The sequence below is a fragment of the Anoplopoma fimbria genome, chromosome 23 (genome assembly GCF_027596085.1).
Source record: "Anoplopoma fimbria isolate UVic2021 breed Golden Eagle Sablefish chromosome 23, Afim_UVic_2022, whole genome shotgun sequence".
In the NCBI taxonomy this organism is placed as follows: Eukaryota; Metazoa; Chordata; class Actinopteri; order Perciformes; family Anoplopomatidae; genus Anoplopoma; species Anoplopoma fimbria.
In genome coordinates, this window is record NC_072471.1 from 11,207,301 (window position 1) to 11,225,608 (window position 18,308).

General features: G+C 38.3%; 3 protein-coding genes across 4 annotated transcripts; 1 reads left to right on the forward strand and 2 right to left on the reverse strand.

Annotated features, from left to right (window-relative positions):
- Nucleotides 1-275: 275 nt before the first annotated feature.
- Nucleotides 276-3,620, reverse strand: LOC129112592 (ras-related protein Rab-19-like). Its single transcript, XM_054624755.1, has 4 exons — nucleotides 3,426-3,620; nucleotides 1,112-1,295; nucleotides 545-648; nucleotides 276-464 (listed from the first exon to the last, which is right to left on the reverse strand). Exons 1-4 carry the CDS (start codon nucleotides 3,618-3,620, stop codon nucleotides 276-278), a joined length of 672 nt encoding a protein of 223 aa, XP_054480730.1.
- A 1,870-nt stretch (nucleotides 3,621-5,490) lies between these two features.
- Nucleotides 5,491-10,048, forward strand: LOC129112772 (tetraspanin-8-like). Its single transcript, XM_054624988.1, has 9 exons — nucleotides 5,491-5,615; nucleotides 6,383-6,448; nucleotides 6,901-7,014; nucleotides 7,171-7,245; nucleotides 7,352-7,450; nucleotides 8,646-8,732; nucleotides 9,322-9,381; nucleotides 9,614-9,697; nucleotides 9,944-10,048. Exons 1-9 carry the CDS (start codon nucleotides 5,535-5,537, stop codon nucleotides 10,046-10,048), a joined length of 771 nt encoding a protein of 256 aa, XP_054480963.1. The 5' UTR covers nucleotides 5,491-5,534.
- A 1,813-nt stretch (nucleotides 10,049-11,861) lies between these two features.
- LOC129112608 (tetraspanin-8-like) lies at nucleotides 11,862-17,967 on the reverse strand. 2 transcript variants are annotated; one of them, XM_054624778.1, is made up of 9 exons: nucleotides 17,728-17,967; nucleotides 16,638-16,703; nucleotides 16,034-16,150; nucleotides 15,887-15,961; nucleotides 15,149-15,244; nucleotides 14,693-14,785; nucleotides 14,165-14,236; nucleotides 13,226-13,309; nucleotides 11,862-12,735 (listed from the first exon to the last, which is right to left on the reverse strand). In XM_054624778.1, exons 1-9 carry the CDS (start codon nucleotides 17,785-17,787, stop codon nucleotides 12,601-12,603), a joined length of 798 nt encoding a protein of 265 aa, XP_054480753.1. In that variant the 5' UTR covers nucleotides 17,788-17,967; the 3' UTR covers nucleotides 11,862-12,600. The 2 variants fall into 2 exon arrangements, with proteins under 2 accessions (XP_054480753.1, XP_054480754.1); XM_054624779.1 differs by lacking the exon at nucleotides 13,226-13,309.
- Nucleotides 17,968-18,308: the final 341 nt, after the last annotated feature.

Below are 18,308 nucleotides of genomic sequence, written 5' to 3' on the forward strand. Positions count from 1 at the left end.
CCATCACTAAACATTCCCGGTCCGTGTCATTGTAGCACCAGCTAACAATTCTCTCGGGTCAGTTAAGCTACAAAAGCTTACTGAATTACACTGAATTAATTTTTCAGTACTTTCCAAAAATTGGAAAATTCTTCAATGCAAACAATCTTAAGGCCTTGCTAGGCTTGTTCGGCATCAATGCATCTCTGGATCTTCGTCCATTCCTCTTCTCCAACGTTCATGATGAAATGTGTCCTTCACCCTCTTCTTCTTCCTATTTTCTATCCACATTTGGATCAGCAACATGTCTTCTTCTCTGGTGGTGTGTAGGTATCTACAAAGCCATCGATAGCCCGAGAGCTGGACCGGAGAAGAACTCGAGGTGTGTTGCTGCTATTTAAGTCCCCCTGCTGGATATTAAGGCCGTTACGCAACAGCAGCTCTCTAGCCATCATGATGAAGGCTTCTTCCACATTCTGACTCTCCTTAACACAGAGAAGAAGATAGAGAACTTTAGATTGCTGCCCACTCCATAGTGTTTAACATGCAAAAGTAGGTTCATTACCTTTGCTGATGTTTCTAGAGCAGCTAGTATGTCTTTGTCCTTTGCCAGATTGCAGGACTCCTCAAACGGAACCTGACGTTCCTGCTCCAGGTCACATTTGTTACCTACAGAGGCAATCAGGGAGTTCAGAGATGCAACACAATAACTCAACATTATCTAAAACAACCAGGTTGTCTGCATCGCCAGATTTCTGTTAATATGATTATCCGTGCAACTTATTTACATGCTAGTAATATCTGTGTGGAGATTCACTCGCTTGATGCTGTTTTCATGATTCCATTTAAGTTCATTTAGGGTCAGAAGTAAGATTTCACTCTCTGCTCAAAGTCCTTAAGATAAAATTGGAGGTATGTAATGTGATGCTTAATAAATTTGAAGCATGCAAAGTGGAAAGGTAATTGCTAAAGTTTTAGAGGTCTTAGTCATTGAAGGGCTATTGCACCAAATTACATTATATTTTATATCAAATGTTTCTTTTATTTTGTCCACCTTCTAATACAAGAACTTCCAAAACACAGACACTGCATTCATGCACCTCACATGTTAACATGTCAGATCCACACTCACCTATGAGAACCAGCACTACATTGTTCGCTCCATAGAGCTCCACCTCTTTGATCCAGTGAGCCACTGAGTCAAAGGTCGAGCGTCGTGTGATGTCATAGGCGATGATGGCGCCGTGAGCACTGCGGTAGTAGCTCTGGGTGATTGTGCGAAACCGCTCCTGACCTGCCGTGTCCCACACCTGCATCTGTTACACAAACACAGTGAAGAACAAGGAATCAGCTGTGACAGCTGTATGGATTTAATATACATGAATGGATGTATGGCTGATATGCACATTAACAACAAAATGACAATGACAGCAAAATAAGACTGTCTACCGATACACACCCACACCCACACACACACACACACACACACACACACACACACACACACACACACACACACACACACACACACACACACACACACACACACACACACACACACACACATTATAGTTTATGAGATTCCTTGTGTCTCTCTGCAGGATACTCCCTGGTCATTTGAGCAACGTGGTAACAGCTGTCATGGCAACCAATCCCAACTCCCCAACTCAACCAATATGTTTTCAATACCAGTGTTGCTGGTCTATTTTTTTGAGCTTCTGGAAAAGCTTAACAGCAAAATCAAAGCATTCTTTTTGAGTTTTATTGATAAAAAATAAACGAGACAAACAATAGCTTGTTATTCTTTGGACTTTATTCTGTTACTTTTACAACCTTATGGTGACATTATATTGTGATTAATTGTTTCATAAAAACATGACAAGTCACTTAACTGTGATGTAGATGTTTTGGCTATCTTTTGCTCTTGAATTAAAAAAAAAAAGTAATATTCCCACAGTTATTTACACACCTGGAAGATGTCAACTAAAACCACAGTCTAATCTGTTGGTCACCATACTTAAGAGCCTTGTTCAAGAGCACCTCAGTGGTGGTAATGTACCCAGATTTACCCTGCAGGTACGGGGGATTGAATCAATGACCTTCAAACCTGCTTTTCTAACCTTTAGGCCACCACTGCCCCAACCTGTTGAGTGTTGCTGACGTTTGACATTTGATTCTGCAGTCATCTAACTGGCTTGTCAACAGAACAATACAGTTGGTGTAGGTGTGTATTGATAAACAACTGTTCCTCCCTCCTGGCTAGGACAAAACTACAGATAAACAAGTGACATGAACAGGAGCAGAAAATGGTGATCAATTTTGAAAGATCAATGACTTTATTTGATCACTATGGGCATCAGACTGACTTTAGAAGTATGCAGAAACAATCAATCTCTACCTAAATCATTTAGTTCCTTTTTTTCTTAATGACGGCAGAGAAGTCATACCAGCTGCGTGAAAACTTGAGCAGAGAAACTTGAAGGACTGGTCCTTCATGTGAGAAGCTTGTCTGACTGGTTTGGGACTGAGTCTAACTGACACTCTAAACAAAGGACACCTCTCACTGTGTCGGGTGTCATTTATCCCAAAACCAAGAAAAATCCATCACATCAGAAGAGCTGCAGATTCAGATTTAAACCATACTAATCATTTAATATTACACCAAAAGGCATGTGCCGCTGGTAAGCAGCCTGTCACTGTCAGAGCCAGCTGACTCCACAACACCCATGATGAGGATCGAGGCATTCAGCAGGCATAACTGGGGCATAATCAATCTGCAGGGTTGGCTTTGTTAAATGTAAGACTTTTAAATATAGAAGGCAATTTGATACCAGCTTCTGAGTCATACAGAGAGTAATGATGAAAATATGATAGAAAGAAAACAGTAGGGATGATATGGATTAGAATTATTGATTAATATATCACATTATTGTTAGTACTTCTTAGAAGTACACAACAATACATTATCTTAATGTTATACTGGGACCTGGACTCAGGTTAGCCACATACAATGAATGGATGGAATAACCGACTGAAAATTATCATTTCAAGTGTTTTTCTATCTGCCATTATCATGTTTAACTTATTAATACTTAATAAGGCCTTTTAGGATTATGTCTTTTAAGGTTTTTCAGGAGGCAAGGCTGATCATTTGCGTATCTTAAAGTCATTATTCAACCCTTTCTAATGTCAAACCTTGAATTTAATGTAAAGTCACATGCTGGTAGGCCACAAATTTGACAGCAGCTAAAAGCCTCAGAGACTACAACATGTACTGTTTTTTCAAAATGATATTCTGAATCTATGGCTGGTTGCTCAGAAAGGTCTGCATATGGGTGATTTGATGTTCTATACCTCATATTCTCATCACCATCTCAACACACCGGGCCCCCAAGAGACTCTACATTCATTCATGTCCCTCAATAAACACCACATAGAGTTCTAACCTTAACTCTCCTCCCCTCGATATCCACCGTCCGTACAGTGAAATCCACTCCGATGGTGTTCTGCTGTCTTTCTGAGAAAAACCCTGACTTGAAATTCTGAACCACGCAGGTCTTCCCTACGTTAGAGTCTCCGATCAGGATGATCTTAAACAGGAAATCAAAGGAGTCATCTTGCTCAGGTCCTGGGGTCTGCATGGTGGAGGTACAGTAGTGTCTTCTTGGGATGTGAATGTCTCACAAATGTAGGAAAATGCTCTCCTCTTGATCTGTAGATAACTTGGAATGTTTGGACTTTAAAGGCCAAAGGATGCTGGGTTATCTTTACACTTGAATAAAAGGTGCACTCCACTGTTTCTTCTTTCAGTCAAAGCTAAAGTTGGTCACCATACTAGATTTCCAACAGCAGGTTAAATGTAGCCTGTAAAACCAGTTTAGTGTTTAGAAAGTTTGTTTGTCAAGATGTAAAATGGTGCTATTCAAAGGTTAGAAAGTGGCTGACATCCATTTCCCTCGCCTATAGTTTCATAATAAAATATAAAATGGTCTAAAATTTGAACAATTTAGAGTATAGGCCTACACATTGTGAAGCATTAAGCAGCAATGTGGAATAATCAACAGTGCCTGTTTTCAGGGAATAAAAACTAAAAGGTGCTTTCTTAATAATTCTGCATTATTTCTGTCTTTTGTCTCCATCCAGCTCAATCGGTCTATCCCCTCTTGTGCTCCCTTTTAGTAGAACAAAACTGCCTCAGTCCCTGCTGCTCCTTTCAGCTTCTTCTCAGGAGTTGACCCACTTTGTGGCCCTCGGCAAATGAAAGCATGAGTAAACATCCCATCCTTTTAGTCCACCTGCACAGGTTCTGGTCAGCCGTCCTTCCAAGGAAAAAGGAACTTCCTTGATAATATATCCTAAAAAAAGATCCTTGTCTGTAATCCAGGTTCCTGTCCAATCCACCTGCTCTTCTTTCACACACGTGTCAGGTTTTTTTTCCTCCACCTTCGCTTTCCTTTTTATTTGACTTCCTGTCAGCAGTATTTCCTGTTCTTACTGATTTATAGCCACCTGCGTATCTCTCTCTCTCTACTTCTCCATAGCACCTGTGGAAACAATAGAAACCTGCCCTACCTGTTCTAGGGAAGTAGCCCAGCCCCATTATGGCTGTGGGATCCTGGGAAATGCAGTCATGTTGCCAGTAAAAAGAGTGCAAGGACATTTTCATAGTCAAATTTAGGAGTTATTTTGCTGTTGTTGTGTACTCATGGAGACAAATACTGTCTGTATTACGACTTGTGTCATAAAGTATGAGCAAAATGTTTGTTGTGAATATGACAAAAACAATGCAGAGAGGTTGTGAAAGATTTTTAGCTGAATGGCCCCTCTATAACTAATGTTCAAAATGATAAGTGATGGATGAAAGTAGTGGGCCCCACTAATATATTAGAAACTGCTGAAAATGCAGCATGAAATAAAAAAAATAAAAAATAAAAGACTGCATAAATAATGGCTTCATAGTATGAAATCACTGAGGTCATCTTCTGTATTTTTATTTTATTTACAAATGTAGGAGATATGCAAACCTGAGGGGAGGGTAAATTCTACAGTTAGTGAGTCAAGTAATCTAGTCTAGACTAGTGTAGTAATTTAACTTTTACTTTTATAACTCACAAGACTCTAGGACACCATTTGAAACAGTAAAATCCATTAATAGACTGAATAAATACATTTTAAAAAATCCAAGTGATAAGAAAAAAGTGACTTTAGACAGACAATCTCTCTGGATTGTGGTGGAGATTTTTTTTATGAGGGTGCTAAAGGTTGTAAAGAGTAAATTCAACGGCACCACTTATATCATTCACACCCACCGCACCTTAAATTCCTCAGTGAGTTACTTTAATCACGGCTGAACATCATCCCTCTGCGCTAATTCTCTCGATTCCAATATTTCCGACTGCCCGTGAAGGCGCCACAGACCCCTCACCCAGTACATCACAGTGACGTCCTGTGCGGATAGATAGATAGATGCCCTCACAGTTCTAATCATAGGTCTACAGCCTTCATATTTTCTGTATGTAAAAAGGGCGTCCAAAGCCTGGGAGAGAAGCAGCAGCATGCAGCGGAGTGCAGTGGTCGTGGTGGCGGATAAAACGAGCCTGAAAAGGCCGTTTATTTTTGCAAACGCTGTGCATATGGTAGGTAGCCTTCAATGCATCGCTCCTGAATCCAATTTAAGCCCCGAGGCCTATTTGATCGCATGCTATTGTTTTCTTTCTGTGATTCAATATTTTTTTTATTCCCTTGCTGTTATTATGACGCAAATCATCATTCGCCCTATAATTAAGCCAAATAAGACTATGTGTCTCTCATATAAACATGCTGCAGCGAATCCCACTCTATCAAAAATTATTATGGATGCAATTCCTGCGGTGCGTTTTGTGTTGTATGTAACATGCTTTAAGGTTATATACATAGAAAATGATGGGGAAAATAATCACTGAGCCCATATCAAAAAGAAGCCATAGTGGTGGTTAGAATTTGCATTATCAAAGGATAACCATCCTCATATAATCACTCCACACACTGACCTGTCCCCAGAAAGAATACATTTCATTTCCTTATCATGCTACTGTTTATATTTCTCAGCTGTGAGTTTAGAGTCATGTGCATTTTGAGTCTGGATTCAACAGTCACATAACTGTCCTGTAAAGGTATTATCTTAGCCTAATCCTGTCTAGCTGTGCCACTGCCTACCATCCGTGCTTACTGAACTATAACAGATTTCAAAACATATTAAAACAATGGCTGACAAAATATCATTTGCAGATTGAATACAAAGTCAGAGACACCGGCGTTATACAACTAAAATATGTAATCCTTTCATTTTGTGTACAGTATTCTACACTTTCCATGTCTTCTTCACTTGCAAATTTAACAAATGTTTATTCTCCTCTCTCCAAAGGCACTGTGCTTCTTCATGCTGACAATGACAGTAGCTTGGCATAGAGACCTCATACAAACCGGCAAAGTAAGACTAACTTCAGATGTTTTTACGAGCAGATGATATTCATTTCCTAAGCAGATAATATTATTTATCAGAGGCAGAAATAACTCTTGTCAGGCTTTACAAGAAAAAGAAAATTGTTGCTGGGACATCCAAAGAACAATTTGGGGATTATTAATGCATGGGTTTTCACGGTCTTCCATCAATATTGCCTGAACACATCACAGCAGCGCCTTTTTATATTACTCTGGAAGACCTGAGTTCAAGCTGTCATGTTGGCAAGCATCTGGCAGTTGAGGTGTCCTTGGGCAAGACAGTGAATTATATTCAGATGTTGTAGCTGACCCTGACCTTTGACCTCTTTTGTAGCCGTGCTATCTTGGTAATACATCTGTGACAACAAAGTAATATCATTATCAACATGGTCAGGCCAGTCAATGTTTGCCTTTAAAGCCAATGCTATTTTTCCTCCTCAGCTGGTGTCCAATGTTTCTGTAGTGATAATGTACGTTGTAGAGATCGGCTGCCTGCTGCTCTCAGTGCTCGGTGTGATTGGAGCCTGTACAGGAAAGAGATGGTGTTTGATTCTGGTAAAAAACCTGCTTCATCTCTTCGTACTACCACTATGTTTGTTCTTGTAAGATTGTCTTTTTACCTGTGTAGGACAGATTGCATATGTTCCAAAGTGTTTTCTGCTAATTATGTTTCTCTTTCACTTACTATTGTTGGTTTGTCTGTGTGTGCAGTATGCAACTGGGATGGCGGCAGCCAGTCAAACAATAATTGTTAGAACAGCACTAAGTTACCAAGATGTTTATGAGGTATAGTACTTTAATGCCCTGCTTTTACGAACAATTGATGTAATCCTATGCTATTAAAAAGCCACTTTAAATAGGCTAAAGTATGTCTTGATTTCTCCCTCCTCAGAAACGTGTGGCCCGTGAGGAGTCAAAGTTGCTGTCCATGATGCCACTTAGTGGAACCAGCAAAGCCAACAGGACCCTGCTGTATAGTATTCAACAAGAAGTAAGGAGCTATTATTATACATTTTTAAGCTCAATGTTCATTTGGCTGAGTTTTCAGATGTACAATCCAAGTCATTGTGGAGATTAAAAAAATAAAATGTTAAATAAATAAAACCACTTCCAAAGGTATTTCAGTTCACCACACAATTAAAAGGTGTGTCCCATTTGTTGACCTTTGAAAGCTTATACAGTTTATATCAAATAATGTATGCTATAAGTAATGTATTAGTTCTGCTTATTTTATTCTTTGTGTGCTCCCAGTTTTGTAATTAGATTTCCCATAATGCTTTGGAGCATGTGAGCAATGTTGCCATGGAGTCAATTAGATAGCTGGCTGTGGCCTACAACTTGAGACCGTTTTTTTAAGCCAATTTGTTTACATTTTCAGGAATTGGCACTATTAAAAAGTATGCCGAATTAGCTATCAGCATTCTTTGTTTGTAGTGAACCCCTAAGTACACAGGAAACCATCCCTGGATAACTCTGATACGGAGGAACACCTGAAAACTTGATTATTGTCAGTCAAGTTCTGTTGCGTCTTTTCCCCTCTTATTTTGAGTGGATTTATGCACGTGTATTCGTAAAGTGCAAGTCACACTTTTTAGTAAAAAAAAAATATGCTTATAAAGTCTGTGTGTCAAGATTTGACTGAGTTAATGACTACGAGAACGCCCACCCCTGGTTCTCAGGGCGGACTATCGCAAGGTTTTGGGGCATTTTCTAGATACCAGCTGCTAGAACACCGAAAAGTAGACGGGTATAAGGAAAATGCATCTATAGAGGTTGCTCTACGAGGGCAGGCAGTATATCTGTTGGATTTTATTATATATTGAAAGCCCCAACATGGACAGACACAGGTCACACGCAGCTCTCCGTGTGGCGATCAAACGAATGAGGCCACAGCAGCTGTTTATCTAGTCCGCAGGGCGTGGCCAGGTAAGCAGGTGTGTCTTATCTTAAAGAGGCAAGATGTATTTACTGACCCTGGTATTGGGGCTGATGGGAATGCCAGGATCTGCATTCAAGTATCAAGTTTATGTGCTTGCTAATGCATTTTTATTCTGGTTTATCTGTTTTGCATGTTATTCCTATTTAGCCTGTGTGTGTGTGTGTGTGTGTGTGTGTGTGTGTGTGTGTGTGTGTGTGTGTGTGTGTGTGTGTGTGTGTGTGTGTGTGTGTGTTTCTGTCACCTCCAGTTTGAGTGCTGTGGTCTTATTGAAGGCTATAAAGACTGGGGCTCTTCCATCCCTGCCTCCTGTAACTGTCACTATCCAGGAAAATGCGTGAGTGTCTCCTTTTATATAAGCAAAATATACTGAAGATGACTCATCGGGATTTCTAGTCCTGTGCTGGCACTTGAGGGAACATTTCTAGTTGCTTGGGTCTTGTGGATTAGTTTGACCAGAGAACTGCAATAGAGCTGAGCCATATTCTAATATACAGTACCTATAAATATATATATATAGCTTTCCTCATTAAACCAAATAGACTGGAATGTAATCTGACTTAAACTGACAGTCTGTTATGCATATCCATGTTTCTGTATGCAAGTTAAGCAACTGTCAAACAGGTTTTTAAAAACTCCCTACTTAACTGCGTCAACTGAACAACCTGTTCAGTGGATTAAATCTGAACTTGAAAGAAGCTTTTCAATATCTAATGAATGTTTACAGTGCAGCTGCAGTTCACAGCCACAACATTTGGGATAAAACATGTTATCACCACCGATGGACAAAACTGTATGAATAAGGAAATGCAAAAGCAACTGAATTCTTCTTTAAATTTGAATTTGTTCCCATTTTATTGATGTTGCACCCACCTTTCGCCTATGACGTGTCATATTATGTAATTGGATTTTGTTCTCCTCTTCAGATCCGACTACGAGGCAGCGCCACTCTGGGGGCTCCAAAGAACCAGTATGTTTATCAAGAGGTAAAACAAATCTTAAGATTTATATGAAATAAACTCTTATTTTCTCTCTAAATTCATTTTAAAGTAGAGCAGTGGTTCCCTATTATTTTTGGCTTGTGTCAAAATGGCTTAATAAGCTGCAGTATACCCAGATCAGTTTTTTTTTTTTTTTACATACAAGTTTGCCACCGCAAAGACATGAAGCATACTTTTGCCACCGCCTTAACAATAAACCTGCACTTTCTTTCCACAGCCTTGCCTACCAATTTATGTTTCTGAACTGAAGCTTGCGTTCTCGTTGGCGATGGCCGTGCAATTTGGAAGTGGAGTATTTTGGGTGAGTGTATTTATTTAATTTCTTTACACATTTATATGTTTTATAGGACTTCACACAGCTATTAATGATAAATTGTGTTGAATTATTGCCTTGATGTAATATATGCTAGGTCATTTTCATTCTACAAATACATACAAATAAGTACTTCCTGTCATGAAGTAGACATATGACACAAGAGAGAAAATCATGCGGTAGTCATTACTGAGCACCGCAGCATGCTTGTAACTCCTGTGCTTCCCTCGCCAGGTGGTTCTACTCGTTATGAGCATCAAGCTGATGGGCCAGATCAAAAGAAAACAGGAGTTCATGGCTCTTCTCCTATCAAACAGATATGTTCCTGGTGCCTTCTAGTCACCTCCTATATTTTGATACACGCTTCAAATTATTATCGAGCATACCTGATTTGTATTTGCACATGTAAACACATTATGCTGTATACCATATCCTTGCTCTTTTGTGCTATAGCAACATATGTTTTTTTTTCTGTTAATGCATGTAACTAATATTCAAAGTAAACTACATGCATAGATCAATTTCAAATGACTTTTTTTTTTAACTTACTGCTGTAAAAACATTGCAATTTAATGAAATTAACTGTCTTGTAAAATGTGCTGAATATCAGTATAATCAGCACATTTTCAGATGCTTTTGTTCGAAATGAATATCTTACCAAGTATTAATCAGGCATCTGTTTTCATTGAGTAGCTGGAGCCAATCCCGGCATTTTGTTATTTACAGTAAGTGTTGTCTTATCTGGTTTATATTCCGATATTATTTATCTCCATTTCCTTCATAAACGCATACATCACTGAGTCTTTGGCAAGACAGATATTAATCAAAGTGCATCTACTGTACCTCAATTAATCAATGAATGGGTTTAATTTAACACTTGTCGACTGGACCAACTTCTTTTAAACACGTATATTTAAATATTCATACTTGTCTTAAGCTCACTCATTGAATTTTTCAGCATTAGAGCAACCAATAATCTTTGAACAAGTAATAATATTAATAACCTTTATGTAGCACCTTTCCTAAACAGTGTTTACAAAGTGCTTTGATTAAAATATAATCATTTATTTATTATTGAGCAATGTATGATCTTTGGTAAATAATCAGGTTGGACAACGGAATGAGCCACAGCTCTCATCAGGACAACAGAATGTCTTGATGCCGTGTTATGCACAATGTATATTTGAAACTTCATTACTCCATTAATTTGTTCTTAAAGCACATTTAGTTGGTAAATGATACCCACTACGAGGAGAAGGGATTCTGTTTGGTTGCACATTCAGTAGACATGCAGAAAATCCTCAAATGTTTTGCTTCAAAAAATTTGATTACAAGGTTTGAAGACGTTTTGGCAATGCCACTGCAGACAGGTTGTGAGAGACTCTTGTAGGAAAGCGCGTCACCAGTATTCTTGCAGAGACTGTAATGTCCCAACTGAAGCCACTCTCACCGAAGAAGCCTTTACGCCACATCACTCCTAATATGACTTGCTGCATGAGCTGCCTGCGGTTGAAATGTCTCCTTGACCAATATATTGTCAAAATGAATTTCATCTGAAACAGCAGATCCAATGTCTACCTGTGCACTTTAACCATTAATGCCTAATATACAATATCTTGCTAAATATGGAATTTTTATTTCTGTCATACACTGTTTTTTTATTTATGGAATGAACGTATGTAATATTTTGTAAATAGCAGGAATAAAATATGTGATTCTTGTTCCTTTTTTGTTTGTACTTTGAAATTGTTTCTTAGAGTTGAAAAACGTACATTTACCTAAGTACTGTACAATGTTGTGGTACGTGTACTTAAGTATTTCCATTTTATGCTACATTAGATCTCCAATCCATTTTAGATGGAAATGTTGTACTTTTTACTCCACTCCACTTTTCGTGATGACATATTTTGACATTGAACTTTGTTAATTCTTCCACCATTGTCCGCTCTATGCAAGAGAAAATAACTTTACAGCAGGGATGTAAGCTTGCCAACAAACCATTTTTTGTCACGATGACAGTAAGAAGTTGAAATCTTATTGGAACGTGGGTTGACAAGAATAAGCTTCTGAACTTTCCTGTATGGTCTCCTTTTTTTATGCAGATATCTAGTGAGACAGCTTTACTAAAGAAGAAGAGGCAGGTTTTTCCAAACTTTGGATTTATTAATTTCGCATTCAAAATATGTCAAATACAGTTGCACCTTCCCCATTATCTGTATTTGTTTATCCCCCCTGCCAGAAACCGAAAGTCTCATCCTAGAAATGCTCTCATGCAACACTGATTTGTAGATGGAATAGAAAGTGGCAGCGTGCACTGCTCCACGTCTTGAACAATATTTTTGGTGCACTGTAGCAGCAAGGACCAAAGAAACAAAGCGCTGGCACTTTTACACAGATAAAAAAGTCCACCTGTTTATTGTGTGAAAAAAACATGTTTCAGTAAGAAACAATCAGATGGCTATTGTTCTTTGTTTCTTTCATACCAATATGTACCAATGACATCCTATTATATAAAATTGTACTTTATAGAAGTGCTTTTGTAGCTTCTCAAGTTTACATGAAGTTTGGCAGAATATCAAAGGTTACAGAAAGGTACGCAACCATAAAATACAGAAACTTATTAAAGCTTTAATACATCCAGAATGTTAATATTTGTGCAGTAACTTCTTCATCAGTGCTTTTGTTAAAGCCACATTCTCTTTAATCCATCACTATTTTTATATCTCACAATACGCCTAATTCTGCTGCTCGCAAGTGCTTGCAAACAAATTAGCTAAATGAAGATTCCTCACCTCTCTTGTACAGCAGAGGGGTGTAGGTCTCACATTTTCATCCAACTTGTGAAATATGTTAACATCAAAAAACACTTTGTATCCTTGTACCAATACCAATCAGGCATTCTCTACAGCGTCTGTGAGAGGCGAGTAGTTGCCTGCTTTGGCCTCTGGACTGTAGACCACCACCGGGATGTCTTCTTTCTTATTCAGCCGACACAAGATGAGAATACACAACACCACTGACAACACCTGAAGGACACAGAGACAGAGATGGTCCTTTAATGCCTACAGTATTCATCTTTGGTTGTTTCATCCTATGACGATAGATTGTTTTGAATAGAGCTGCAGCTTTAGAAAGAGACTGAGGGGGCAGAACAGACAAAGCAAACACAGTGACAGATAGGCCTCTTTCACTGAAGACAGGTTGAAGTGTCGCTAGTAATAAAAGCACAGGTGTAAATGATCAAATGAACGATTCAGCTACAGAGTCATCATTATTGTTATTAGTGACACCTGTGCTTTTTTCTACTTATGTGGGGGGGTTATGTGTTCTTTGATTTTGCTAGGATAGTCGGACATTTTCGGATTAGAGAATTTACCCCAGATCTGTTTTTAATTTTGTTTATTTGTGCAGGTATTCCTATTAAGTTTCATATAAAAACTTTACCAAAAAGATAGGGCAAACTGTGAACCACCAATGTTAGATTTAGACAGGAACGTATGGACCGACAATACATACCCAAAATAATGTGACTCCCAGGATTATGCCCATAACATAGTCTATGATCATCATCATATGAGCAGTCATGTATGGAAGGCATGACTGAAACAGGAGAGCACATCAAACAATGTGACTTTACAAGAGTGCATTGCTTCATTTAAAGGGTTCAGAAGCCAACAAAGGTTGGGAAACCAGTTTCAGACAAGAGAAACCGATATTTTGCACAATTCTTAGAATCTATTAGGATTTTAGAAGTATTACCCTCATATAAGGAGGTTTAATAAATACAGCAAACTGCAACAATACAGGAAACAGCACCTCACTAGACCTGAGAGCATGCTTTCCAATTTGACTCAGACACAAAAAATGTTTTTGAAATTCATGAGATTAATCCGTTTTAGGTCCCAGTTGATTTTCTGGTTGATGTCACAACAAAAACTGTAAACTGCAATAAGATATGATTAACATCAGTAGCCTCACATTTATATCATGTCAAAAAGACCAAAGCCCTCTAGGCAAGAAAAAGAAGAAGAGAGGAGGAGGAAAAATCAGTAACAAGACAGAGATTATGTGATGATTGAATAGTTAATCTAGTGCATACTTTTTACAGTTGAAGCAGAGTGCTACCATACTTTAGACAATAGTAACGTTTGCTAATTTAATAAACAGCTATAGTTAACATCAGTCAATCCTACCCCATATTGTTCAGGGTAAGTTGGAAAGACTATTCAGGTGTTTAGGGAATACCCTACATCATAATTTTGTGAAACACAGTTTTTCATTTAAGAGTGTTTTATTTATTTTTTTGATTCTAAAATGAAATAACAACCCAAAGACAAGCTTTTCTTGCATTGTAGTTGTAATGCAGATTTCACAGTGGCAATAATTTGTATACAGTATACAGTTTGCACATCAACCTGTAAACGTAGAAATGAACAATGTTGTTGTTTTTATTACCTCTTTATAAATCATGATGGGCTGGTCATCGACCAGGTGCTCAGACAGGCTGCTGTTTCTGGGAGCTGCCACCTACAAGACACAAACATGAATCAAGGATCCCCAGTTATTACAATTCATCCTTAGGCAAGGCAAGTTTATTTGTGTTGCATATTTCAGCAACAGGGCAATTTAAAGTGCTTTACATAGAACATCAAAAGCATCGAGACAAAGTGCAAAAGAAACACACCACAAGAGGACATTAAACTACGTTTGAAAGCAGCCAAATTTTGATGTGTGCACTAGATGACATGTTAATTCACCCAAAGGTTCTTGAGACATACCACTCTGACCCACAAATGTCAACCTCATAGTGGCCTTGGATGAAAATCAGGGGGTCAACGGGCCTTTTTTTTTCTTGCCATGTGAAACTTTAATTGATCCACAATGATAAACAGTATTCTTTGAGTTTGACCAATGAATACAATATATTAGAGGGTCTTGGTGAACAAGAGTTTGGTGCAGAAATGGAGTAGCTTTCACTCTCACACATGGATTAGTGGGCTCCTTGGTGCACAGGCAGGATTCTGGGATGTTGTAGCCCCAATCCAGGTAGCCCTGATCCAGTCCACAGCACTGAAACTGAGAAGATGGTAGGATGGCGAATTACTGCAATGCACTAGAATTTCAGCCTTTCTTGTTCAACTGCAAGACGTTTTTCAAGTGGAAGTTGCTTAGGGTCATTTTATTAGGAGAGCATATGCTTCTGTGTTTGATCCTCCACATCCATACTATTGGTGAACATCTCATGCTTTCCGTATAACAAAAACCTAATCAATGTATATCAATCCATTTTATGCTGTTAGTGGTGTGTATGTGTGCTGTCTGTCCGTGTTTTAAGTTGGTTTATCACCTTCTAAACCACTAGGAAATGCTTCTATATAAATAAAGATGACCCAAAAACATTCTTGAATTTAAATCACACACCTTCACAAGGTTACCTACTTCAATCTGTGCAGCCTTCAAGCTGTCAGTAGCAACCTCACTAGCATTATTCAGTGGCAGCATTTGTAGGTATTCCTTATTCAGATCTTCAATCACCTGCACAACAAAGCGAAGTAATATAAAAAAAATCAGACAACGAGCAATTTGAAAATGTTACTGTATGTTATGTTATGTTATTTGGTTGAAAAGTAGTTTTATATCAGATCTTATTTTGTGTCAGAAAGCTTAGCAACCAGAACTAGGCATGGCTGGCATGTCAAGCTCTAGATTCCCCCATTTGCCGAAACAGTATCTACCGGTGGAGTGCTACTTTTTTCATTTTTTTTAAACCCAAAAGCAATAGTCAAATGAATGGATTAAACAGTGTTCCTATAGTAACCCAAGAGAGGACAAACCAAACACTGGATCTAGCATTTTACTCATCAGCGAAATGTAGCTCTCCTTCACGCTTGGCACGCAGGAGAGAAGTTTCCTTTGGTTGCAATCTGCAACTTCCCCACCAGATGACGCCAAAGCAACACACTGGTCCTCTAATGTATATATATATATATATATATATATATATATATATATATATATATATATATATATATATATAATAATGCTATCCTCTTTTGGTAATAGTTTCATCAGGAATGCAGTTTTGATGCAGCCAGCTACTCTTAGTGTGTATATAGTCATGGGTGTAAAAGAAATGTCACAAAAGGACAATGCATGTCAGAGTCAGCTTTGTAATACCTTTGGTCGCTCAGCCAGTCCTTGAATTTCACATGTGATCCAAAATAGACTGCCGAGGATCATTCCAACTGCAAACTGAGAAACACACATATATCTAGTACTCTCTATCTATTACTGTTTAAATGTATGTTTTCTTTCTTTACCCACCATTATAAGTGCCCACTTCTTCTCTTTGCAAGCACCATACAGACCAATGATGGTCAGGATCAGACTTATGATGGAAAGAACATACATTACATGAAGACCTGGGAGCATCGACTCGATCTGTGGAGAGAACAGCAAGCTTGGTGAGCAGTGAATCATTATTCCAGCACTATTGCTGTACACAATGAGTTCAGTATGAAGATCAAACATTATTTACTTGTAGACATTTGGAAACGAGCACAATCACCACTATTAGGTTTTCCATGTGTATACAAGTCACATTCGGTGAGGAAATTTTGCAAAAGATTTCATCGGTAACATGGAATTATAACATTCAGAGAGCTGGGAGCTTAAAAAGGCAACCACAAAGTCTGTATATGAGACATTTGTCAGCTAAGGGATGACTGGAACCACATAAGAAATACATCAAATGAAAACAAATAGTAACATAAAAATACAGTAAATATACAGTACAAATACAGTAACATTGTTTGCAAAATGGTTGATGCTGGTTTACTTTGATGAGGAGAATACATTTTGGAAGGCTCTGCGAAACCACTGATATTACCCCTTTAGTTGTATGAGAACTGTGTTGAATATGAGTTACCTCATCTTCTTCGTGTAAGAGTCCATGGCTAAACAGAGTGAATGCCAACATCAGGGCACCCAGTATCTGCAACAGCAGAAACACACTTCATTATTCTTTATACTTTTGGTATAAAGTTAGCAGAAAAGCCACCCCTTAAGACGAATTAACAGGTTGGAATGCATGAAACCCCATTACTGTGGTAAAGATGACCATGGAACGCATTTATCTTCAGCTGGAGTGGACAGGTGTTATTAACATGTTGCTCACACAACATGTAAAGAAAATCAAATTGTGTCATGAATCTGTCATATAACCGGGAGGCAGCTACCAGCAGTTGGTCTAATTTACCCGTGGGAACACACAAACAAGCAAAACCACATGTTGCACAATCCAGTTCCAATGAAGAGCAAATCAAAATGATGAGGAGGACAAGAAGAAACAGAGAGAAGATTAAAAACATACACTAATAGGTTTTTTAATAAATCCATGTGTCCATTCAGATTGTTTGTGTTTCTTATATTGTTTAATTTTTACTTTTGTCGATATACATTCCAAGAATATCTTTAAGATTTGTGCTACAAACACAACAAAACAAATTGACCAAAAAAGACCAAACAATGAATCAATTAATTAAGAAATCAGCAGATTAATCAATAATAATAAAACATTTTGTAGCATGTTTTCTGTGAGCACACATTGTCCCTGTTCCGCCATATGATCAAAATATATCAAAAGGAGGTTATGGTATGACAAAAATGCTGAAGCATTAGTTATAATTACAATGTTGCTTATCATGTCCTGGAGACATTTGTTTTATTTACAGTACCATTATGTCCATTTTCCTTTCATCCACTGGGGGTTCCCTTTCTCCCCTAAATGGTTAATCCAAAAAGTTTGGATTTTTCGAAATAAGCATTTTCATAAACATTTCCTCTCGTTTCCAATAGACTTAAGCTGAAGTGACAAAGCCAACATTAAGGCGAAATAATCGAATGCAGATTCAAGCATCTGATCCAACAGCTGGTTCATGTCAACACTTCGAGTCTCTGGTTTTATGTGACGATGATTTTTTTCTGTAATTTGCAGCAGAAAAAATAAAAACACTCACCGCAATCAAACTTATCACGATAATGTAACTCCGTTTCAAGCAGACGTTCACTTTCCCCATGGTGATGCGCTTTAATATGTAGGTCTGACACAGTTGAAAGTTTTCCCAAAGTAAAAATCGAAATGCTATACAGAGGGGTAACGCTGATGTTATTAAAGATCACTTCTTGTTACGCAATGCACCCTGTTTTGTTTTTTTGCTTGGGCGTCGAGGAGGAGACAGCCCCCATTTTTGGCTGGTCAAAGGCCCTCCCCATCTGCATGAGTATGTCTCTGTGTGGGTGGGGTTGGAGAGGTAAAGGGATTCATTTATACAAGTTAATAAGACACAAGTGTTTTACTTAATTTACTGTGCTGGCTTCATTTTGTGAGTCCAGGTGGGGACACAGAGAGAAAAGAGAAAGATTGTTAGTGTATCTGTAGGTACAGTGAACAGATGAGTGATCACAGGTTTACAAGACCTGATAATGTTACCAGTGAAAGACCAGAGATAGAAAGAGACAGATCTGAAGACAGATCATGAAGAAAACAGGGCTGAGAGAAAGTCAAAACAGGAAGTGGCATCAAATTCTTATTTTGCCT

What these genes read in the sequence shown, in the direction of transcription:
- LOC129112592 (XM_054624755.1), bottom strand. Translation starts at nt 3,620, where the DNA reads ATGCAGACCCCAGGACCTGAGCAAGATGACTCCTTTGATTTCCTGTTT. An exon ending in TGTAGTGCTGGTTCTCATAG is followed by an intron (nt 649 to 1,111) that starts GTGAGTGTGGAT and finishes TTGCCTCTGTAG; the next exon opens with GTAACAAATGTGACCTGGAG. An exon ending in CTCTAGAAACATCAGCAAAG is followed by an intron (nt 465 to 544) that starts GTAATGAACCTA and finishes CTCTGTGTTAAG; the next exon opens with GAGAGTCAGAATGTGGAAGA.
- LOC129112772 (XM_054624988.1), top strand. Translation starts at nt 5,535, where the DNA reads ATGCAGCGGAGTGCAGTGGTCGTGGTGGCGGATAAAACGAGCCTGAAA. An exon ending in TGTATAGTATTCAACAAGAA is followed by an intron (nt 7,451 to 8,645) that starts GTAAGGAGCTAT and finishes TGTCACCTCCAG; the next exon opens with TTTGAGTGCTGTGGTCTTAT. An exon ending in GTCACTATCCAGGAAAATGC is followed by an intron (nt 8,733 to 9,321) that starts GTGAGTGTCTCC and finishes TCTCCTCTTCAG; the next exon opens with ATCCGACTACGAGGCAGCGC.
- LOC129112608 (XM_054624778.1), bottom strand. Translation starts at nt 17,787, where the DNA reads ATGGGGAAAGTGAACGTCTGCTTGAAACGGAGTTACATTATCGTGATA. An exon ending in TCTTACACGAAGAAGATGAG is followed by an intron (nt 16,151 to 16,637) that starts GTAACTCATATT and finishes TTCTCTCCACAG; the next exon opens with ATCGAGTCGATGCTCCCAGG. An exon ending in TGGGAGTCACATTATTTTGG is followed by an intron (nt 12,736 to 13,225) that starts GTATGTATTGTC and finishes TGTGTCCTTCAG; the next exon opens with GTGTTGTCAGTGGTGTTGTG.